At 39.7% G+C, this 24,341-nt stretch overlaps 1 protein-coding gene across 3 annotated transcripts; it reads right to left on the bottom strand.

Annotated features, from left to right (window-relative positions):
- Positions 1-437: 437 nt before the first annotated feature.
- SERTM1 (serine rich and transmembrane domain containing 1) lies at positions 438-24,341 on the bottom strand. Of its 3 annotated transcripts, none has more exons than XM_019736602.2 (2): positions 24,202-24,341; positions 438-3,283 (listed from the first exon to the last, which is right to left on the bottom strand). In XM_019736602.2, the coding sequence occupies exon 2, from the start codon at positions 3,103-3,105 to the stop codon at positions 2,782-2,784; it is 324 nt and encodes a 107-aa protein (XP_019592161.1). In that variant the 5' UTR covers positions 3,106-3,283; positions 24,202-24,341; the 3' UTR covers positions 438-2,781. The 3 variants fall into 3 exon arrangements, with proteins under 3 accessions (XP_019592161.1, XP_074186114.1, XP_074186115.1); XM_074330013.1 differs by lacking the exon at positions 24,202-24,341 and adding an exon at positions 23,398-23,536; XM_074330014.1 differs by lacking the exon at positions 24,202-24,341 and adding an exon at positions 4,203-6,227.

The raw sequence follows: 24,341 nt of genomic DNA on the forward strand, positions 1-24,341 counted from the left end.
AACTCACCCCTTCCACAATCACCCTTGGGCGAGTCCATCCTGAATAACTCAGGCTCTGGGAAACGTGGAACTGAAGGCTTGAGTCCTGTGTGTTGTACTAATTGAGACAGATCCTGGAGGACTTTCTAAAGGAAAGTGGGACCTGCCATTGGTTTGAAGTGGGAGCCTCTCTGAAGGGGAAAGCCAGACCTTAGGCAGGGCAGCAAGTCTGGAAACTGGCACTGCTTCTGACAGTGTTTCATTTTCCAAGCATCCAGGTGCTTCTTCTGATCAGGGAAGTGTGGGACTCACTGCCCCGAGGGAGGTGACTCTTAGCAGGGAGGGAGAGGCTGACATTTGGGTCACACCTTATTGACCCTGCTTCAGAGAGGACGTGAAGAAAAAGAGTGATGGAGAAGCCTCCTTAGGAGAGGCTGAAAACAACAAAAGAACCAGGCTTTCAACGGACTCTACTTCTTTATTGATAAACCAGCCTTCTAACCTTTCTGAACTTCTTAAACAACACAAATTCATCTCAAGTTGTACAATCTGTTATCCTGGCAAGTTTTTAATGACAAGCCCTATTTTACATCTTTGACTGTTGCTCCTAATTCTTCTACTTAACCTTGAGAGCGAGAACCATCACGGAGGAGGTGTGCCTGCATCCTTTCTTTTTTTTCAGTTTTATTTTCAGAAGCCTTTATATCTCTTCCAGAGGAGGGTATAAAATTACCTCTTAGAACAGATAATACTCAGATTGTCCTGTTGTGTGGCAAACTTGTTCCTTTATTTTTAAAAATCATTTCATCCCCGTCCTTTCTTCCTCAGTAACCAAAATAGCACAATAGCAATCAAAGAGAAAAGGTGATAATATAGATACTTCTGAAATCCTGTTTTACTTTCACACAACTTTTAATTGGGAGTATGTGAATAGATGTGTATATATATTCTGAGAACATGTCGCATGTGTGTACACACACACACATTCAGAGAAGGCTGATAATTATCTAAAATAGCAGATTTTCTAGTCCAGCGTTTATGCTACATAACAACACTCCAACACACTGCTGTTTTAAATGGCAGCCGTGGTAAAATTTTCACTAATTATACATTTTAGGGCAGTGACCATCTGCAGGTCTTGTGGTGTTTGGGGACAGTTCTGATATAGAAATAGTTCAGTGTGGTCTGATTTAAGTACGACGTGTGGGTTAAGAAAAAGAAACCTGATCTTCATTACCGGTCATCAGCTCCTGTAGTACTTTAGAACGACAGAGACAAACCCTCTAAAAATGGTGGATTCTTTATCCCATTCCAGTTACTGGCTAGTGCTGCCATGAGTCCAAAGGGCGTGTTGGAGCCCCACGCTTAAGACCAGCAAGTGTTCTGAACAAGACGATCGGTTGCTGTGGGAAGTCAGGGCCATGTTGACGCACTGGGTTCCATAGGCTGAACAAGTTTATGTTCATAGTGTTTATGCTGTGGGCCATTTCTTCTTCAAATTAAATTAAAATTCTTACTCGTGAGAAGCTGTAGTTTGTTTGCTGTTTTATTTTTAGGGGCAGCTTGACTTCCTCCACACTCCATGTGTGTGCTTATGTGTGCGCCTCCAGGACGAAGCCCGTGCAGACGTGCGTGGCTGACCACAGTACAGCAGCTCCCAGGAGCACGAAGCACCCAGAAGCTACACAACTTAAGTCTTTATAATTTTTTAATACAAACCCATATCTTGGAATCTAGATGCAGAGTATTATGGTAACGTACAATAACACTTCTCAGAGACATTCGTGGAGTGTATGATAACATGTAGATTAGCAATGGAGTCTCTAAGTTTTGCAACCTAATGAGAGGGAACAAACACTTGACATTCTCAGAGCCTTAATTCTGCACTAAACTTAGAAAGACTATGAAACTGAATTAGGGAACATACACGACTGCCAGGAGTGATTACTGTATAAAGCACAACTGAATCAGTATTTTCCATATGCTCAATTCTCACTGATGGAACTAGGTATAGAATAAAAACTTGGTGTCTCCTCTGGTACTTCTCTTAGTAATAGTAACAGCAATTACCACAAAGAATTCCACAACTCTAGGGCATTATGACTATAACATAAGTAGGAAAAAACCTCACGACGAAGTATTACATTACAAACTGCATAATTAAAAGTTAAACTTTTCTAAAACTTTTCCCGATACAACTTAATTCATCAGTAAATGTAGTTCTCATTAGTTAACGTGAAATTAAATAAAACATTTTGCATATTTTTGCCTCCAATTTTAGGAATGTTATACATTAAATCTATGTTATGCAATGTTCTACAGTGACTCTTTTTTTAAAATTTGGTGTTTCCTCTTTATCTTTTAAATATGGAAAATACCTTCTGAAGAGCTCAGACTTACTTTTGCCAGTTTCTGCTGGCTCAGTTGGTTTCACAGTTTTGTAAGAAAAACAAAAGGCAGAGTCGATATACAGCACCCACTCTGAGGCCCTCCTCAGACTCTGCCTCAGGTCCGACAGAATGGAATGAACTGATCCACCTTGAAGAAGCCTTAGCTCCGGATTTGGCAAGTGGTTTGTGTGAAATTCTATACATGCGTTTTGCGTGCACCTCTGTCAGCATCAGCTTCTACATTCACAAGTGAATGGAAAAAGAAATCATGGGTGAAGGAGACGGAGAAACAGGTCTAATTGGTTGGCAAAAACAAAAGGGTCATTTCTTTCATGAGGCAACTGCTTCATGTAACACTTCTCATGAGGGAAAACCTCAGCTGCTGCAGCATTTAAGGAGTCTTCTATTTTCATCACGTCGAAAGGTTTGAAAAAGTGGACCTTTGAGAGGAAATACTACAGACTTCCAAATTAGTGAAGGAACTCCCAGCGTCGCTTGGATACTCTGGGTAGGAGGAACTAGAGGAGATGATATTTTTGAGCCTCTGGAGGGCAATGATTAAAAGCAGAAGCAGAAATGCTAAAAGGCTGAGGAATATGGACACATAGATGTAGACATTTGACAGGTGGCCTGAGGATGGGTCCACCGACGTGGACAGGGATGTGGGAAAGAGCTCAAGGAAAGTTCCATTCTCCACATTTCCCGAAAAAACAGACGAAGAGTCGGGTTCAGACATCTTTATGAGAGTCCAAGAATGAGTGAGTATATTACAAGTCAAAGTTTCACAAAGAGGCTACACAGGACAGAATCAGCATGTTTTTTCCATGATAGCTTCAGCAAAAATTTCAGGCAGTTAAATCAGTCCAACAAAACTTGGTTTTCAAAGGTAGCAGGGGATCAGGTTTCCACTGATGCTGCAACAACAACAACAAAAAGCAACTGAGTGTGTTATTTAGAACATATTACATTTAAATCTAATTGCCAGTCTACAAGAAGGCTTAATTATAACACCTACAAAGGAGGGAAAAGAATGAAATAACTTCCCCAGGAACAATGTTTGTGTCTTTATAGTACAAATGATGATATAAAAAATGAACTTTTAATTTTATCTCCGTAGTACCATGGGTTCCAGGTTTCTCCAAGGAACTAAAGATAACAAAAAAGGAAAATACATTTCTAATGTGCTCCATCTGCTGCTATTTCAACAGATGCTTCATGTGGATGCTCTGAGAATAGGACCCAAAAAGTTTGCTCCTAACCTCCCTCCTCCAGAAAATTAAGTGCACGTTTTCCAGCCCACTAGCACAATGCGACCAGTATTTGCCTCTAGCCCACGTTGGAGAATCACAGCTCAGGTAACGTTGCTTTTTGCTGAATATTTACAATGGGATAGGTAGATAGATAGAAATGAGCAGAAGGAGAAATTCAGCCCCAGTTAGAAAGCCACTTGCTGTAGCTCCTAACTGGGTCAAGACCCCAGCAGCTGCCCAGCAGGACACCAGCTTACACAGACTTCTCAATCAAAGAGCTGTGTTGTTAGAAGTGGGGGTGTGTGGGGGGCGGAGGGAGGGAGACACAACTTGTTTGTCAGGATCATCAGTACCTCATGAGCCCAACAGGATTCCAGGTTTCACACAACCCTAAGGGATGTGTTTACATATACCCCCAAATCAAGGGGATGTATTTATACATGCCCCAAATCAAAGGGGTGTGTTTACTGAGGCCCCTAAATCAAAGAAATGCATCACTAAATGCCAGAGGACCAGGCACCTCTGAGATAAGAGAAAGGAGAGGGGGAGGCAATTCTACCCATAGAAATAAAAGCCTTCACACCAGGGCTGCTTCCCTCTCTTGGGTCAGCCTGCTCCGTGTCTCAGAGTGTACTTTCTTTTACTAACAAACTTCTGCTCTTCATGCTCCACAAATTTCTGTCGCTTGATTGAAGTCTTTCCTTCAAGAAGACAAGAGCCGAGGTTATCAACATCATTTTCCCGGTTAACATTTATAATTTGCTGATTTGTTCATACAAATGTATCTTCTTGAGATCAGGGGCCATTTCTATTTATTTTTTGTCTTTTAGATCTACCTACATACTTTGTTCTCTATACTTTCGGCACTGATTACGAAACTTTAGATTACCTCAGAAAGAACAAAGGTTGGATTCCCTCTGAGTGGTAGAAACTGAGGACTGGGTTTGCTTTCAAAACTCTTAAGTTTTAGACCTGGATTCTCCTTTATTTTTGGGAAGTCGGGTAAATTGCCAACATTTTCGAAGGTTCACTTTCCTCATTTGTAAAATGTATGGCACCTGCCCCATCTCCTCCCTGTGTTATCTCTCGACGGGGAGCAAAGAAATGCTTGTCACTCTTCACCTCCTCCTGTGGCCCCTATGAGGTAGCAAAGTAGACTGTGCCCGGCAAGTAGTAAGTAGGTCACAGCATGACTCCTCAGGCTCCAGGTGTGGGTGCAGCATGTCCCAGATAACCTCTTCTCCAGGACTGGAGACGTCACAACAGTTTCTGAAGGGGCCTCTAGCCCACTAAGTCCTTGGGGGGGTGGGGGCAGAAGGGGGAGGGAAGCAGCTGGGGGAGGATGATCCCTCCGGTGGATGAGCCTCTTTCAAGTCCAGAAAAGATGCTCTTTCTAGCTCTCTTTTTAGCATTAGACCACTGTGTTGTAAATTTCTAAATCTCCTCGCATCACAGGTAGTGAAATGCTAATACGAAAACATCCTTCTGCTCTGCCCTGGCTTTCTTTTCCCTAAACTCTGCCCTGCATATTACCTTGAAAACTTGCCTTTCCCTTCCGCTCTCCAAATTGAATTAAGTGGCTGATTCTTTGAGGGCCTGAGCTGACTGGCACTAACGCTCCCTAGAAAGGTGGGGACACTTCTGAGAGGGCTGTCCCTGTCAGGTGTCACTCAGGCTAATGATCTTAGTGAGCCCCTCTGAGTAGACCACAGTGTCTTAGTATGTACTTCACGAAATAATTTGATTTCTACTGCTCAAATTTGCTTTGCCTGGTGATTTTTATTTCATTACGATGCTGCAGGCTCCTAACAATCCTTTGAAAAGAGAGAGAATCACAGTGGAATTGCAAGTGTTACACTGATTTGGCAATACTTTGCCTTTTTCCAGCACGTAAATCCTTTAGGGAAAAGCATGTTTACCTTTAGGGAAAACAGAGTCTCAGAGGCAGCACGATGTATTGGAAAGAAAACTAGGTAGAAATATTGAAAAATGAATCGGTAGAAATATTCCAGATGTTCTGGTAAAACCTCCTAGATCTAGCTGAGGAAACTGAGAAAGATGCTCGTTGATTTGACAAAAGTAACAGATCAAATTAGTAGATAAGCCAGGACTGGGCTTCTTCACCTCTTATACCATCTGGTCTCCATTTTCCTGTAGTTTTTGGTAGTAAGAATTTTGCATCCTCTTTTTCTAGCATAGGCAAAGAAAAAAAGGTAGGGATGGAGCATTTTGTGTGTCTCGCATACAAATTATTTTGTAAGGCAGGTAGGGCAGGAATTATTATTCCCATTTTGCAGATGTGGACACTGAGCTACAAAGATGTTGGGATTTACTCAGGGTACACAGCTGGACAATGACAGAGAAGTGACTAGAACCCATGCCTGAACTGTGTTCTTAGTTTTCTCAACTCTGGTTGAGAAAAATGAGTCTTGGGTAATTAGTTCCTACCTGCCATTTACTTTGGACAAGCTTACAATTTAGTCTTGATATTTCAGTTTTCCCATTTGTAAAATGATACTCATATCTCCTACCTCTCCAGGAGGTCCTGAGTTAAGATGTGATAACGTTTCCATAATCATACTTAGAAAACTGTAGAAGACAATCCCAAGTAAAGTACTAGGAGACAGTTCTTTCTGAGTACCTAGGGAGACTAGAGGACTTCCAAGTCTCTGCAAGTGCTACAGTTCTGACACATGCAGGTCATAGATTCAGCTGCAGTTGGCTGATTTTTCTAAAGCCACATTCAATACCCAAATGTGTATCATTTTCTGGGGGTGGGCTGGATGCACAGGTGATGTCACTGGAGGATCAGCCATTCAGCGGCAGAGCTCACAGTTGGCTACCAGACCACTTGTTAAAACAAAGATACCTCTTTAAAGTGTAAATGTTCTGAGAGCACTTATACATCCCGGAATGATTGCCTTCTTTCACACAGAAAGCCTACTGTGCACCGGATGTCTGCAGGACAGTTTACAGGAAATGAGGCTAAGAAGATTTGGGGAAAGCATCTGATCTTTCTTCCAAGTGGCCTTGGAAAAATGGTAGAAATGAATAAACGAAACCTTGCTTCTTTATTTGACATTTCACAATTAAATGTCTTCTCCTTTAAATACCCCCTCCATATTTCGGATTTAATATCATTTCCAGAATGCTTCTTAATTTAATACGACAGATACACAAACTTCATCTCAATGTTCTGCTGCAAAACAATAGTTACATGTACTGTTAGAGATAATTTTAATTTGACAACATTGATTCTCATTTTCTTATTGAAGTTTTAAAAATTGACAAATCTTTCTCTCTGGTGAATGTTTTGACAGTCTATGTGTAATGCTCAGGACCAACGGAATTGTACGTGTTTAGGCCTCGTGACTGTGTGAATGAGGCTGCAGGTAGCACTGTGGACAGGAACGCAAACAGGTGTGCTTTAAGATGATGCTTCTTGGACTCTTTTCCCCAAACACTGTGTGTTTCTGTTCTTTAGACAGAGAGTTCGTCTTAAATGCACAGGCTCAATCTGTCTCACGGCAGCACCAGCAGACTCTCATTTCAGGTGGCACCTGAAGGCACGTGAAGATGGTGATGCTCTCATTCCGAGTCGTTCTCAGAAAGCGATTTTTGAGAAAGGATAATGAGACAGCTGGATCACAATACTATACATGGAGACCTGTGGAAATGTTTTGGTTCATGGTCAGCCAGCTTTCCCTTTGTCTCTTGAAATAAACAACTGTGCTGTGGAGAAATCTACAAAGGCAATCACCTACTAAAGCAAGGAAGAATGGGCTTGTAATCTCACCATGAGCCCCGTGGGGTGGGGAGATGGAGGGACAGTACAGATAAGGCAGACCTGGCGGTCTCTGGTTCCATGCCTCGGGTGACTTCTCCAAAAGAATGGAAGCATGCTTTCCCGTGGGGTGATCATAAGAATTGTAAAGTTTTTGAAGAACAAAAACATACTCTGAGCGTGTACCTTCCTGCCTAGTAAAAGGAAGAGCTGACAGGCCCATATCTCGAAATCCTGTCTTAGAAGCATCCCAAGTGCCCTGCGGCCTGCCTGTGGGTGAGACTTGAGCCCCGGCCTCCACTTCTGCAATAGATGAGTGTGTAAAACAGCCTACAGTCGGCCTCAAATCTAGCACAGCAATTTCTGAGTTTCTGACCCATAAACAAATACGTTTCTATGTGAATAACAATGATTTGAAAGGTTTTTTTTGTTGTGGAAAACTGGGACAAGCTGCTTTTTTCTTGAGCAGACATTATTTAAAGAGGACTAAAGAGTACACTAGCTGTTAGATGGGAATAAACATTTTATCTTCAAGCCCTGCTGTGTCAATCATTCTCCAAAAGATGATCTTTCCACACAATTAGGAACGATTTGATAAAATATTAACAAGACATGGTAAAATGTTTTTTCCAGTCAACAAATATAAAATTTGGTATTATAATATAATGAATAATTTTGATGATATTCATATATTGGCTCTCTTTCTCTATAGAATACATAGAAACTACCATTTTCAGAATCTAGAAGCGACCTTATCATATCTGAGCAAAACGGTTTTTATTCTGTTTAGAAAATAGCATGTTTTATATAAGACCTCAATGCATTCCTTTACAATTTCATGATTATCTTCTCCCTGAATGCTTTCTCTTTGCCGAGTGGCTTTTGGGTCCTGTTAGATGAGAGAAGGTCGGTGCTGACAATACACACTTCTACCCACTCTTCTCAAAATGTAAATCTTCACTTACAAACACTTACCTTCAGGCTTGCAATAAAGAAAATCAAGTTTATTATCTTACCTGCGGTGCTATCCTTATTTAAAGCTGATTCAGCCCTCCATATATTTGTTCATTCAAGAACTGCTTTTACTTAACAAAATAACACTTTGGGAGAGTAGCCATTTGTGTGAAAATGAGTAGAATCTCATTATGAGTCCTTGTATCAGCCCAATAAAAAACCAAAATGAAGTAAGGAAATAAACTGAGCCCATCTGCTATCAAATAATAAATTAGAGGACCATCTTCTGAGAAGAAATGTGGAGAGGTAGAGATTCTGAATAATGCAATGGAATTCATGGACCTGGACTAGATGATGTACGGCAAAAGATTTAAATTAACAGTCCGCCTTACCCACTGTTCAAATGAATGATCAGAAAATACAGTCAGAGCTTTTCCATAGTACTTTGGTGAAAATTAAAGAAATGACAAAGTAACACCTTGGCCTCGGTGATTTATTTTAAAATCAGTTTCTTAGGGAAGGTCATTAGGTTGCTTTAGATTCAGTCCAATCTCTGCTGTCTGTAACTCAGTGATGACTTTTATCTGTCTGAATTAGCCTTAGGCCCAGCAAAATATTTCCTCAGGGGGAAAAAAAAATGCTCAGAATACTTTTATGTTAGACAAATTATTTTGTCCTAATTCTTTAAATATCAGTTACCCATACAAAGCATAATTCACAGAATATTGAGACTACCATCCTTCTATAAAACAGTATAGACTGAGTGAAGTTAAGAAAACATACAAGAACGTATTTCAAAAGGGGATAGGAACATAACTGTTTTGATCATCTATCTTGTATAGCCTCAAAAGTAATTATAGATATGAGTTCCCTTGCATTTATTTGGCCTGTTTTCCTGGAAAAATCAAACTACTGTATTATTCCTAGTAAATTTTTGTTATATTTATATTCCATGTGAAGATTTTATGTCCAAATCTCTGCCTTAGTAAGAATAATTATTTTTAAATGATAGTCTCTTAGAATGAGATAGTTTAAGTGGATCATTTTCCAGATGAAAAGGTGAAATATGAAACTACTTCTAGGGATAGCATTTTCACGATTCTTACTGTTGTTCAGAAAATACCCAGGAGGGTTCTGTTCTGTACTTTGGGGAGACTGGACCCATCTTGGCAACACAATTAGCCTAAATCAAAACAAGAAAAGTAGTAACTTGAAGGTTGAAGGAATCCTGAACTGGTGAAGAAGTAGCCGAACAATAAAAGCCACTTTTAGGGAGCAGGAGAAAAGGTCATTGGCTAAACACTTGATTTAAAGAAAAAGCAAATGGCCAGAGAAATAATGACTTGAACATCATAGGCAAGTGTGAAGTGACTCAGTGGGAAGAAAGAAGGGAAGAAGCAAGACCTGCCTTTCAAGATGTCACAGTATTTTTAATGAGGGCTTTCAGGTTCAATTCTCTCCCTCCACTCAGCTCTGATCTTTTCCAATGTTTTAGAAGTGTATGAAGAAAAACACTTTTAATTGTTAAAGTAGCTAGCTTTGCTTAGATTATAGGTTAGTATACAAAATGGCTTGCTTATTTTTAATCAGATCATACATGTTTTTAAAAATGCTCATTAAACCATGCTCTGGTAGAAGAATGGAATGGTATCTTCTTTTCTATTGTGCCTTATTCTGTCTCTACAGTTAAAATAATTTGTATCTAATATTTTTTTTTGTCCAATCAGGCAATGCTCATAACAGTCTCCGTATAGAGTATGATATTTGGAAAGAGTTTGTTCTGGTAAACTTAATTTTGTGAGTGTCATAGTATTTTCTTTTTTTTTTTTTTAAACCTTTACAGGAAGACAAAGGGTGTCTCCATTCCACTGTCTCAGGCTTCAGGGGCCTTTGGGTGCTTCTAAAACTGCTCTAAGGGAACGGGGAAGAGCCTGGAAATTTGGTTTCTCTATAACCATTTGATGAAATCCACTCTAAATGTAAGTAGATTCCTCAAAAATAGGCACCATGGGCCACTAATGCCACTCAGTATAATCAGAGGGAAATGTGAGATTGTATCACTCCCTACCAATGCCACTCTTTCTTTTCTTTTTGTTTCTACTGCTCTCTCCCCCTTTAAGTACATATATTCCTCAGTTCATGGCTTATTGTCATCATTGGTCTCTCTTTCTCTCCATTCCTCATTCCATTTTCTTCCATCTCCCATAGGCATCAAAGCTAATGTGTTTAATGAGGACCTCTCTGTTTGTACATGTTTGTGTAAATATTTATTGTTGTTTTGTATTTTGTACATTTTCTTGTAAATTCTCATCTGTCTCATAAAATTTCAACTTACAAGAATGGGGATATGGTAAATATTTCATTCACTCTGTAAGTTAAACACCAAACTTCATTTCCACTTAAAATATCCTGATAATTAAGGCATAGGGAAGAGAAATATAAATTATCATTTGTATCCAATTCTCTATTTTTGTACATAAGAATATTGCAAAGACTAATAACCATTTTCTATCCATAAAATCACATGTACAGGTACACAATTTGAAAATGAGTGATGACATAGGTTGTCTGAAAAGAACTTCAGTATTAGCAAGTTCATTAAGCAAATCACTATATCACTGTTGACAACTGTAATCATGTATTTGTTTAAACTAAGATACTTTATATCATATTCCTGAAAAATAGATTGGAATATGACAAGTATGTATAAATTGTGAAGTCTTGCATTTCCCAGCAGGGACTCAAGCTCACGGAGACTTCTACATGATGTCATTTTTAATCAAGGCATAGCATTTACTTGAATTAATGAACCATCTTCCCTCGAGTACAAATAGAACCTTAGTTGATTACACAGTGTGTAAATTGCCCATCCCTTCTGGATATTAGCCCAGTATTTAGCATAATATATACATAAGAATTTTGCTAAATCAGTTCGCTCATTCTTCCAGTCCTCTATGGCTGATAGTCAAAGTATGATGATGCTTTTCACAGTAAAATGGGTATTTAAAAAGAATAATGCTTAGTAATTGGCAGTTTAGCAGACAAAGCTTTGGATACATCAAGTTTGGGCCATTTTACATTATTTAGCAGTCAGCTGAATACTTAGGAAAAAAAGTAAGATGCAGATTTCAAGATTTATCCCCTAATGCAATGCAAAATCCTTGGGTCAGTTAAAAGAAAAAAAATAGCTTTATTATAAATGTCATTATTAGGACAAGTGGGGAAATTTGAATATAGACTGCACATTATATAATCGTATTATATCAATATTAAATTTCCTTCGTGTGATATAGGAGAATGTTCTTATTATTAGGAAATGCATGTTGAAGTTTGTAGACATAAAGTGTCATAATATCAGCAACTAATCCTTAAATAGTTCAGCCAAAATGAAAAAAAAAAAGTACAGTAGTTCCCCCTTATCCTCAGGGGATACGTTCCAAGACGTTCAGTGGATGCCTGGAACCACAGAGCAAACAATGTATGTATTATGGTTTTTCCTATACATACAAACATGCATACATACATACATGCATACATACATACATAGCTTTGCACTTAAAGGAAGTACTTTATGGCTTCCCTTTGGCATATATGAATTGCCATCATCACTACTCTTGCACTTTGGGGCCATTATTAAGTAAAATAAGGGTTATTTAATCACAAGCACTGCAATAACCAAGACGGCTATGAAGTGACTAATGGGCAGGCAATGTGTACAGCGTGAAAATGCTGGACAAAGGGGTCATTCGCATCCCAGGTGGGACAAAGCAGAAAGGTGCGAGATTTCATCATGCTATTCAGAATGGTGTGTACTTTAAAACTTACGAATTATTTATTTCTGGAATTTTCCATTTACTATTTTCAGACTGCAGTTGACTATGGGTAACTGAAACCATGGAAAGCAAAACTGCGGATGATGGGGGACTACTGTACACACACATACAGACACATAAAGAAAGATGAAGCAAATGCGTCAAAATGTTTACAATTGGTCAGTCTACTTAAAGGATATATTGCTGCTGTCCATTGTTATTCTTACACCTGTTCAGTAGTTTTGGAATTTCTCAACAGACAAGTTGGGGAAAAATTATTTATCCCCAAGGATATTAGAAAATATGCTTGGTATACTATGCAGTTAGTAAGCCAAAATGTTAGAAGCTTCTAAAGAAATACAAGGCTAGAAGCATGATTTTTGTGTCCAATGGGCATTGGACAAGTTCAAATATTTGCTGCCACCATCAGCTCATCATGCCCACTGGGTACTGGAGGTGAAGCATCAGAGGATGAGTTAGAAGAAGTGTAATATGCCCGGGAAACTGGATCTATGGTGGGGGGAGGGCAGCCTGAATACCTCATTCACGACTTCATGCCTGCCTTCACCCACTGGTCTGAATCTCCCCCTGGACCTCTAGAATCATGGAACCCAGTGATGTTCATCTGGAATCCTCAGTCACCTTCAGAGGCAGCCAAGGACATTACTCCTACAGCTTAAATACCCTGTCAAAGGTAAGGGCTTTGGAGGCATCTTGAGTCAAGAGAGGACTTTTCTTTCTTTCTGTTTTTAAACTGAGGTTTAATTGATATATAACATTATATTAGTTTCAGGTTAAATAGGTTCTGATACCAATTCCAATATTAGGGGGAGGTTGTCCACATCAACAAGTAATTCTCGGGACATCAGCTGGGTGTCTGAGGATTCAACTCAGTTCTGACACTATCTATCTGGAGAGAACATCCGATTCCACGGATTAAGGGCCCAGTCCTACAAGATGGTTTCCCAACCCCCAATTCAGATACCAGTCGAAAGCCCAGGTCAGAGGTTCCCAAACCTCCTCCACAGGTTTGATTAATTTGTTAGAGTGGCTTATATAACTCAGAGAAATATGTTATAAAAGGATATAACTTACGAACAGCCAGATGGACAAGATGCATAGGGTAAAGCATGGGGAAAGGGTGTGGAAGCTTCCATGCCCTCTCCAGGTGTGACACTCTCACAGTACCTACATGTATTTACCAACCTCTCAGAACCCTGTCCTTTTGGGGTTTTATGGAGGCTTCATTACATAGGTATAATTTATTAATTCATTCGTCAGAGATTGATTTAACCTCCAGCCCCTCTATGCTCCCTGGAGGTCCAGGGGTGGGACTGAAAGTTCCAATCCTCTGATCACAAGGTTGGTTCCCCTGGCAACCAGTCCCCATCCTTAGGTGGTCCAAAAGTCACCCCATTAACATAACAAAAAATATCTTTATGGCTTTCATCACAGTTCTAGGGTTTTAAGAACTCTGTGCCAGAAATAAGGACAAGACCAAGTATATCGAGGGTGCCCAAAAAATGTACACATGACTTGTATTCATCTTTTGTTATTGGTATATATTGAGTATTATGATGTTAATACAGTTTTTTCCTTTCTTAAAATGTGTATACATTTTTTGGCACCCTCTGTATATTTATTATAAATCACAGTATCACACAGGTGTACAACATAATGATTTGATAGTTATATATATTGCAAATGATCACCATAATAAGTTTAGTTAACATCAATCACCACATCATTACATTGTTTTTCTTGTGATGAGAACTTTTAAGAACTACTCTCTTGGCCACTTTGAAATATATAATACAGTATTATAAACTATAGTTACCATGCTATACCTTACATCCCCAGGACTTATTTTATACAGAACTGAAAGTTTGTACCTTTTGACTACCTTCACTCATTTCCTCATCTCCCCTCTTCCCCAGCTCTGGCAGCCACCATTCTGTTCTCTGTATCTATGAGTTTGGGTTTTTTGTTTTGGTTGTTTTTTAGATTCCACATGTAAGTGAGGTCTGTCTGACTTATATCACATAGCATAATGCCCTCAGGTGCCAGAGAGAGTAGTTTTCTAATGAGGACTAATGAGTAAGTGGACTCGTGGGAAGTGGGAAGTTCACCGAGCGCCCACTACAGCCAGTGAGGTCCAGGTTCCATGCAAGAACTGGAGGAACAATAGCAGCCAATAAGCTAAGCACAGTGGGAGACTTTATTTAGCAAGTGTCAAATAAACTTCAAACAGCAAGTTCTGAAGATCAAAGAACTCACACTCCTTACAGCTCTTAAACTAGCAATCACTTCCCGGATCACCCTCCTTTCAGTGAATCTGCTAGTGTGGCAAGAGGCCAAACCTGATCACAGGTACTCCCTTACAGTCCAGGGTCATGATCTTCTGAAATAGAGGCCAATAAACAATTTAGAAATTGAATATAGTCATTGCAAAATGAAGCTGCCAATAAAAAAATAGGGAGCATTGATAGGAACAGTGCTTTTTGCCAGGCATCACCAAGCATATGCCTGAGGATATAGGTAGGTACCTTGAACCGATGAGTATCAGATGAGTCAGATTTAGACAGAGGTTATGTAAAACATCAGTCCTACAAGGAGACAAAGTGCTCTCCCATGGCTCTCAAGTTACTCGTTTACCGGGATTTCCAGATACACCAGTAAGGGCAGGAGACAGAAAAGAGGAAGCTGTGTCAGGAAAGCAGGCTCCGTGTGGTGTTTTCCTTGGTCCTGATAATCCTGGATGTGAACAGGCAGCAGAGACTGCCTTAATGCGCTCTCTCTCTCTCTCTCTCTCCAATGAACTCAGAAGTCTGGCTAACAAAGACAATATCTACATGTTCCTTGTAACATAGAACAAAATGATATGGCAGGCTATCAAGTGTGGGAGGAAATCAAGTCCTCGGCAGCCTGTTGTCATTTTAGATAATGAATCAAGACCAGAATCTGTCAAAAACAATATGGAAGCAATAAACAAGTGTAGACTCAAATTCTCCAGAATGTGTTTCAACTTAAAAATGCAAGGAGGCGAAACTGAAAAATAAGGAGGAATTATTTGTAGAAAATAAGACTACCACACTGGTGACCTATATAAGATAGTTATACATTCTTTTAAAAATGTAAGTAAATTTGGTTTCATTCAAGGGAATCATGAGTATCTTATCTATAAGATTTAACTGACCTTGACTTTGCCCTATATCAAGGCCAAGCTCTTTACCCTACCCTCTAGGTTGTACTTTCTATGTTTTTTATTCAAAAATTGTAGAAATAGCCTTAGTCAGAAATGCATGTTCACATGTTTCTCACTGCTCTTATATCTAGTTTTAGTTATTTTTTATTTCAATGATGTCAGCTGGGATATAGGGGGCACACTATACCAGAAGAGTGGTGAGAAGTAGAGGGGTGCGCAAGAGGGTGGTGGGAGTATCCCCAAGTCATTGTGGCATGGGAATATGTCTTCAGAACTCAATAGGCAGGGGAGGTAGACCCGGGATGCTTGTGTAGGAGACAGAATGTCCAGCAAACCAGTGGGGAAACAACAACATGAATGATAGCGCCAGTATTTATTAAATAAAAGCACATACTAGTTCTGTATGTGTGTTTGTGTAGGTGTGCAGGCATGGCATATGTGTACAAGTATTTTCTCTAATCTCTAATAACTTCTTTAAGGTAGTTATTATTATCCTTCACTTTTCTTTAACAGATGAGAAAATTAATGCTCAGAGAATTTAAAAGTTTGCCCAAGTTAGAGGTAGGGCTGGAATTCAAATCTATATCTCTTTGTCTCCAAATTCTATGCTTTTTATATTCCTTTTCTCTGGGGAGGCGTAGGGTAAAAGAGGGATAATTTTGAGTCTTGTGGTCATCAGTTCTGTTCCTGTGTTTCTGCTGTTCCTTCCTCCTGCAGGCAGGTTGTAGGGATTGCATGTTCCCACCCCCTCTGAATTTAGAGTAGCTATATGACTTGTGTTGGCCAATGAAATGTGGGGAAAGTGACATGCGTTACTTTTGGGTAAAAATGTAGGACCCGGTGTGAGATTTGCCATGTCCTTTCCCTCTGCTGGAGGAACTGTGTAAGTACAGGGCAGCTTCTGTCATCCCATTCCTGGGTGACCATGCTTTCATCCCTTGCTGGCCGTATTAATACTTAGTGTGAAGAGTGAATAACCTTTTGTTGTTTTAAACCACAGAGATTTCTGGCTTATTTGTTATTGTGTGTGTATACCCCTACTGACTGACATAAGATCTTGTGACAGCAGAGGTTCTGATGGGTATTCAAGACATTGACTGTAATGAAGTCAAACTCTGAGTGTAACTGAGCATTGCATGAATTGTATACGTAACATTTTAAAAGCACTTATTGTAATGATGGGAAAGAAGGTTGTACAGGATGTTTTGGTTAGCTTTAATTGCATACGAGAGAGGGATTCAAACGTGTGAGAGTTGGCTACTGGCATAGCAAAATCATATTCCCTAACAAGCTGGAGCATGATGAGGTGCTGCTATATAAGGACAGTCCTGACCAGCGGTCACTTAAACATGCACAAATGGTCCCAAGAGAGAATAGGTGAGAACTGATAAAGATATTAAGACTAACTCATGAACCTGATGGAAAAAACAACTCATTACACAAGTAATGGGACAGTGGTATTGCCTTTGGTTAAGAAAAACTATATACTCTGGTATATTTAATTCTTCATTCAACAAATACTTGCAATTACACATTATGAACAGGAAGGTGATCAAATATTATTATATGCATGAGTCTAATTAATATATAATTTTTATAGTGACCATCTTCAGTAAGAAATCTAAAATATTATCTGTCTTATATGTTCCTTATTATCTGGCCACATGCTGGGTTTCCAGTCTCCTTTTTCCCATTGTTCCTAAGATTGGTGTTCCAAGCATGTCAAACTGTTTTCAATTCCCCAAAGTTTAAAAAAATACTTATGTTTAATCTTTATATTTGTACACGTCTTCTCCCAAACTCTACCCCAAATCCAATTTGTTCATTCGTAAAGACTACTCATGCCATCCCTCCTGTCTCATGTAATTATTTACTCACAAAATAAAGTCCCGCCTAATTTCTCTACACAAATTTTTGGCTCCTTCCTCTGCATTCTCATGATAATTTCTATATCTTTATACACTAACATTTCTCACAGCTTTATTAGACTAATTGTATTTGTTTACTTGTTAGTCTGCTTTGATAGACTGTGAACTCCCAGAATAGAGAACTAACATTTCACTTATCTTTATATCCATGAACCAGCACAGTGTCTGGTATAAAGATGCTCAATTAGTACTTGTCGGATGGTTCCATGAATGAAAGGGTATAAGAAAGATGAAACTTGAAGCTTCTTGGAAAGGTAATCCATATTTGTTCTATTTTTAGATGAATGAAAATATTTATTGAACAAATTAATGATCTTGTATAAAATCATATCGATGACTCAAAGGGTAAGTACTCAATAGTAAAGAACATTGAGGAACAATCCCTAAATTTTATAAATATTTTAGTTATGGCAATAAAATGGATAGTTCCAGGTTTCAGAGGAAACTTGGATCATACTTTTCATCAAGCAATCGTGTTTTGTTCAACAGTATTCAACAAAAATTTTATTTAGTCAAGTGTCCACTGGGATAATTGAAAAAAAGATGGAGGAATATGCTATAAATATTGAAATATACTACTGTGAATATAGCTGGGGGGATTGTAACAAATGTATGTTGAAGAGCACAATAAAACTCAAAAGAGTTTACCATAGTAAGTCAATGAAGATCTGACTGAATGTGAAATAGATGCATCGTTTTTAATTTAAAGTGTTCTTTAAGTCAAACTTCATGATAATCCCACCATTTGAAAGTTACCAAGTACCCTATTATCACAACCCTTAGCACTGCGCTCATTTTTGGAGATAAAAAGGAGTGAAGGACAATGGCTGCTTCCTGATCATGGTAGGGGAAGCTATTATTATTTACTACATTCAGGAACGTTATATGCCATGGTACTCTGTTAATCACTTTATCTCAAGGTTAAACCTACCCTGCTCTCCAAAAACAAAACAAAACAAAACAAATGAAAAATCAACACCAAAGTTCAATAAAAACTCAGCACAGAAAGAGAAATGTTTACATTTTTATAAAATTTTCAATTGAACTACAAAGCCCCACATTAGAGGTCATTGTTACTTAAAGTAGCCACTTGGCTTCTTTAGGAATATGTGGTTATGAGTCTTTGTGGGAGGAGAAACTTGCAAAGCACTGCTTCCTTCTTCAACAAGAAGGTCTTGCTATAAAAAAGAGCTAAACTAAAAAGTGTGCTTAGTACCTTAATTTGATTTATACTCTGGCTCAAGTTCCATATCTCATGGTGAATGAGTAATTAACAATTCAAAGGCTGGCACTGGTGCATGGACCACACTTTGAATGGCATTTTATCTAGATCATAACCATGGTGATGTGAGCAGTGATGTCCTAAGCAGTATTGTGCTAGGAAACTAATCCAGACCTCAGCTTCTTAGGGAAATAGGAAGAATGAAAACACATGGGCACAAAAGAAGCAAGTATTTTCTCTTCTCATTCATTGTGGAACTAACTGAAAACATCTATGGTGTATCTACTTTATTCCCTCTTTCCTCTTGGTCTCTATCAATATTAACTTTTCTTTTTTAAAAAAGAAATCAATACCAAAAAATAAAAAAACAAAACAAAACCAAACAAGCAAGAACAATAAAAAGAAAACATTTTTCATAGAATTGGAAAGTTGGAAATCCTTAAAAATCAGGAAACTTAGGTCTCCAGAAGTTAAGTAAATTTTGAAGGTCATTGTTTATATTCCTTCTGGAAAAGGATGGCAGAAGGAGACAGCTGGCTACAGAAACCACTAATTGGGAATGCAAGACCCCTTTTCCAATTCCAAATCCACTCTATACTCAGAGCTGAGCTGGGTGGCCAACAAGAGGACATCAGATGAAAACAAATCATTCGGTTTCTTTTGTTACCCATAGGTTAATTCATCATATGAATCAAAATATTAACCATGCAGAGTTCAATGGACATATTTGAGGCCCAAACTGACAGGGATAATAAAGAGATAAAGGGACAGAATGAAGGACCTTGGAAATTCATTCAGTTGAACCAGAACAACTTTGTTGGTAAGGAGTCTTTCTGAAGGTCTAAAAATTCCATCAGTCAATCAGTATTCCACTGTCAATCTTAAAAGCACAATGTCCTTAATCTAGCACTTGACTCATGGAAGCAGAGGTCAACAAGCTCAAGAAGAATTTTCTTATGAGAAATTGTTAGAATGACAGGTTGTCCAGGCATATGAAAGAGGGTATTGGCAAATATATATATTTCTTGACCTGGGTTCCATTTACATGGGTGTGTTCAAATTGAACACGTAAGTCATAAAATATGACTTGTGTACCTTTCTATATAAATGTTAAACATCAATAAAAGCACTTCTTTTTAAGGGTAAAAAGTCATGTGGGTAATGTCTCCTACTTGTTGAATGAAGTATTTGAGTTCTTCCCTTTTTACTCAAAAAAATATGGTGCTGTAGGCTAACAATGTAAATAATAAATTTTGAGAATTTATCCCGTGGGGAAAAAAATCAGGCAAGTTGAAAAGATGTATGCACAAAGATGTATTCTGTAACTGAACATTGGAGCTACCAAGATGTCCATGAGTCAAGGACTGGTTAAATAAATGATGACAGTCATACAAGGTGGGTTCTGATGTGGTAAAAAGGAGTGTATTTTCTAACATGGAGACATGCTGGGCATGTATGGCTAAGTCAAAAAGTAAGCTTCAGAACTGTGCATAGTATGACTCCATTTCTGTAAGACAACAACTATTAGCATTGCTGCTATTATACTACTATGCACGCATGCACAATGTTAGAAGCATGCAAAAGCAAAACAAAATAGAACGAAACAAAACCAAGCTAAACTAAACAAAACCAAGCTAAACTAAACTAAACAAGAGGTCATGCACCAAGCTGCTAACATGTTTTTGTTAGTGGGAATGTTCATATTCTATTTCGTGCATGTCTGTATTTGAATTTTGATACAAAGAACATGTATTGTTTTATAATCAGGAAAAACAATAAAGGTAATTTCATTAATAGAAATAAAATTTAATTATAGCATATGCAGTGAAAATGCAACTGGTGTTTAAGCTTAGAACTCTTCCTCTACCTCTGTACCCCTTCCCTCCTTTTTCTGTGCTGTATATACTTAATGCAATCTTCTGAAATGGTTCATTCATATGCACCTTTTCTTTCAAAGTTTAAGACTCTCAAGCTGAGGCCCAAAAGTCCATCGGCCCAATAGGGCTTAATTGCTCTTTGAGAGACAGTGTATTTTACAAGACGCTGTGAATGTTCTAGTTAAGAAATGAAAAGCGTGGCCCTCTCTGCTATCATCCTGGTCACAGGAAAACTGAAAGTGAGTAAGAACCAAACCAGTTTAATTGGCAACAGTTGATAGATTACCAGGCACTTCTAACCGGCACCAGGCTACCACGGGAAATTAATCTGAAAAGCTGCTATTTTGGCTTCCCCTGGGGAGCAAGTATAGGTTGAATGTTCTCTGAATAAACTGCCTTAGTGTCTTAACTGTGGTTTAAGTCATCTTCCTAAATTTGAAAGAGGTTCTTACAGCCGTCTATTTTGTTGTTTCCCATCAAAAATTGTATTCAAGTTTATTATCTGAAGTTAGCCCTTTTACCAACTATTACAGGCTTACAGTTTCCAGACCCTTTCACTATTGTCTATAATAATCTCAGCATCAACAATCAAGTCTATAATATAAATTGTAAATCTGGGCCAACTGATTTTCCATCTTAATATAGCTTAATAGATGAAAATTTAAAAGTTAGGAACTCAGGAAATACACTAACAGTTCCTGTTCCTGACCTAAATTTAGAACTTTGAAATATTGGCACTATTTTGGCTGGTTTGTGCCATTTCATGCTTAGAGATACTGTTAAATTGTGTATAGTTACTTGACTCAGAATCTCCATTTTTTTGTTGTTCTTACCAAAACTTAGTATAGACTAAACAATGACTATTTCCTGGTTCCAACTGTGAACATGAGCAAGTCTATAAAAATTAAGCCTGTGATGTTTTATATTAACATAGTAATGTAATAATACAATATACTCCACATATATCTATTTGAAGAAAATGGCATTTTTCTGCAACACTACTTTTCGGCTTCTAGTTTCATTTAACACATGTTTACTGAACAGTCCATGAGTGCCAGAAGCCAGGCAAGAGGGACCTACACAGAGTCTGACGTCCAGGGACTGTTAGAAATGTATTTTTCCAGGTTATTAAATAACTATTTTAAAAGCCCAAATGAGCAAAACACAAAAATTAGGCCATAATTTTACTTCTGCTTCTCCCTAATAACTAGTTACATGTATAAAAATGCTTACATAAACTCTACAAAGTTAAAAAAAAATCAGGTCTTAAAATGCCAGTTCAGGAAGAAGAGTAAGCCCAGAGAGGAAGGGATATTATCAAATGGGTTGAGAGTTGATCTGGAATAGAGGCCAAATCAGAGAATTTTGCTTGTGATGGGTTCATTTTTCATTCTTAGAATAAACATACGACTGCAAGTTTACGTAATGATTAATATGATTAATCATTCTCACCAATCACCTCTGTCATCCTTCCTCTTTCCTCTGCCCTCATTAAAAAAGAGGAAAAAAAAGGAACTGGAGAAACCTGTAAATAAAGGCTCTGATGGATTTGATGCCACATTACTTAGCTCTTAACCCTTGACAATCCTGTGCGCACCATCCAGTATATTCTGTTGAACAGAACTAACTTACGGCAGGGAGAATGGAATTAATATTACATTACGCGAACGTTCTTTAATGAGAGCCACAATGTATTAAGCTTTTCAAAGCATTTATCTTATGTAGAGAAATAAAAAACAATAAATAAATAAGGCAAATAAATAATAAACCTCAAACACAAAAATGGAATATCCCATCCATTTTTGGGGAACTCAGTATTCCCAGAGTACTTCCGGCGTTGGCACGTGGTTCCCCATCCTCACAATGCCCAGTAGCATTTGAAGGTGACTAGGACATGGGGTGTCAGTGCAACTCGATTGCAAGGCAGTCTCACTAACGCACACTTCAGAAAGCCACCTTCAGTAAATGTTAGTTACCTGCTGATTATAAAGTGTACTTGTGTGATGGTGGGGGTGGGGGACAAGTATTGCTATACTTACTAGCAATATGAGGCATTTTTGTCACGAAATACTGAGAGGGTGCCAAAAAAAATGTATACATATTTTAAGAAAGGAAAACTGTATTAAAATTGTAATAACTATAAACTGATTTAAAAAAGATGAATACAGGTCACGTTTGACTTCTGCAATTACAAGAGGTGGTCAAAGTGGTTACCATCAGCGTCCAGACACTTCTGATTATGGCTTGAGGAACGCTGACCAAAGTGTCCACTTGTATACATTTTTTTTTTTTTTTTTTTTGGCTCTCCCGGTATATTTAACCTCTAGGAGCTGGATCACAAATAAGCTGAAACACTCAGACTAGCTGCATAATTTAAGCTAATATTATCTTTTTTTTTTTTTAAAGGAGGGTGCATTGAGCTGCAAGACTGCATTAAGAGGTACATCTTAGAAGAAATGAGTGTATCACTTAGCTTGCCTCTTTTCCTGTTGATAAGCTGTTGCCTGACAGTCAACCTGGAAACTCTGAAGTGCCCCGTACGCCAGGACAAACATCTTGGGGAGCCTCCGGTCCAGTGGCTGCGCCCAAGACGGAGCAGCTGCGAGGCTCCGGCCCTTTGCACGGGCGGTGTGGACCCAACCGAACGCTATGGTTTGAGATGTCCAGAGCCCTCCGAGTCCATTAATACCACAAAGAACCACCTAAGTAAGTACTTAACCACTTTAGCAGAACAGTTTCCGCAGGAATTTTCACCGGCAGAGGAAATGAAGGACATTAACAAAGAGACCCTATCTCTGCAGTCTGACACCAAACCCCAACCAAGCCCGGCGGGCCCCAGGCATCTCGCGGCGGAAAGCGCGCAGGTACGGACGCAAACCTGGTTCTCAGCAAGAGGTTTCTGTGAATGAATGGGTCCTTCTGCACCCCGGAGAAGGGCACATCACACACCTCCCACCTAAATCAGACCTGCAACAATTTGCCCATAATCCACGCACCTCGACAGGAAACGCAGGATTCCAGCGTCTCATCATACCCGGGGAAAGGGGAAGGAAGCTGGTGCGGTTTCCCACTAGGTTTTCCGGGAACTCGGGAAGTCACCGCTGGCGCCCCTGTCTCGCCGATCGGAGCCCAACGGGAGCTAAAGCTCCAGGTAAAACTTCCTCGGATTTGGAGCCACCGAAAACAGGTGAAGAGACTCACGCGAGCACCGTAAGGGGTAAAGCGGACAGACTGTGTGTGCGTGGAGAGTCCCCAGGCAGGGACCGATGACCCTGGAAATCCAGATAGACGTAAAACAAACACAAGAATGACCACACACACCACAAAGGGAGAACACAATGCACCGAGAAACACCTTCTGCAAAGTGTAGAACGGTCCAGGCTTGCACGGAGAAATCAATCTGTGCAGCGGCGGATGCGAGGGCAGATCTTCCCGATTCCCTATGTCCGGGACAGAAACGGGTCATTCTGGGGCCAAGAGCATTGCGCAGCCCCGCGAAGTCATCCCGAGAATCGGGAGAGCTAGGCTGCGGAGGCTGCTGGGGGCCGTAAGGACAAGGGGGCCGTAAGGACAAGCGGCCCGCCGCAAAGGGCACAGATTCAGAGTGTCCAGGAGCTGGAGAGTCTGGGAGGAGACTCCGGAAGGACCGGAGCCCCTGGGACCCGAGGCCGCCCCAAGCGAGGAGCCAGGGCGCCCCCAGCAGAAGGCGAGCCCACCTTCAGCGCTCCACGCCCCGCGCGTCCCCAGCTCCTCAGTCCTCTGCCTCCCCTCGCGGGCGGCGTCGGGAGCCCTTCACTGACCTGGGGATCGGGACCCGCCGACTTCCCCGGGCCTGGCTGAGCTCCTCGCGGACGCCCCTTGTCTCGGCAATCAGAGCCCGCGAAGCCGTCCGCAGGAATGTGGGGCTCGCCACTGGGGCGCACCAGCAGCTGGGACACGC

This window comes from Rhinolophus sinicus, linkage group LG04 (genome assembly GCF_036562045.2).
Source record: "Rhinolophus sinicus isolate RSC01 linkage group LG04, ASM3656204v1, whole genome shotgun sequence".
NCBI lineage: Eukaryota > Metazoa > Chordata > Mammalia > Chiroptera > Rhinolophidae > Rhinolophus > Rhinolophus sinicus.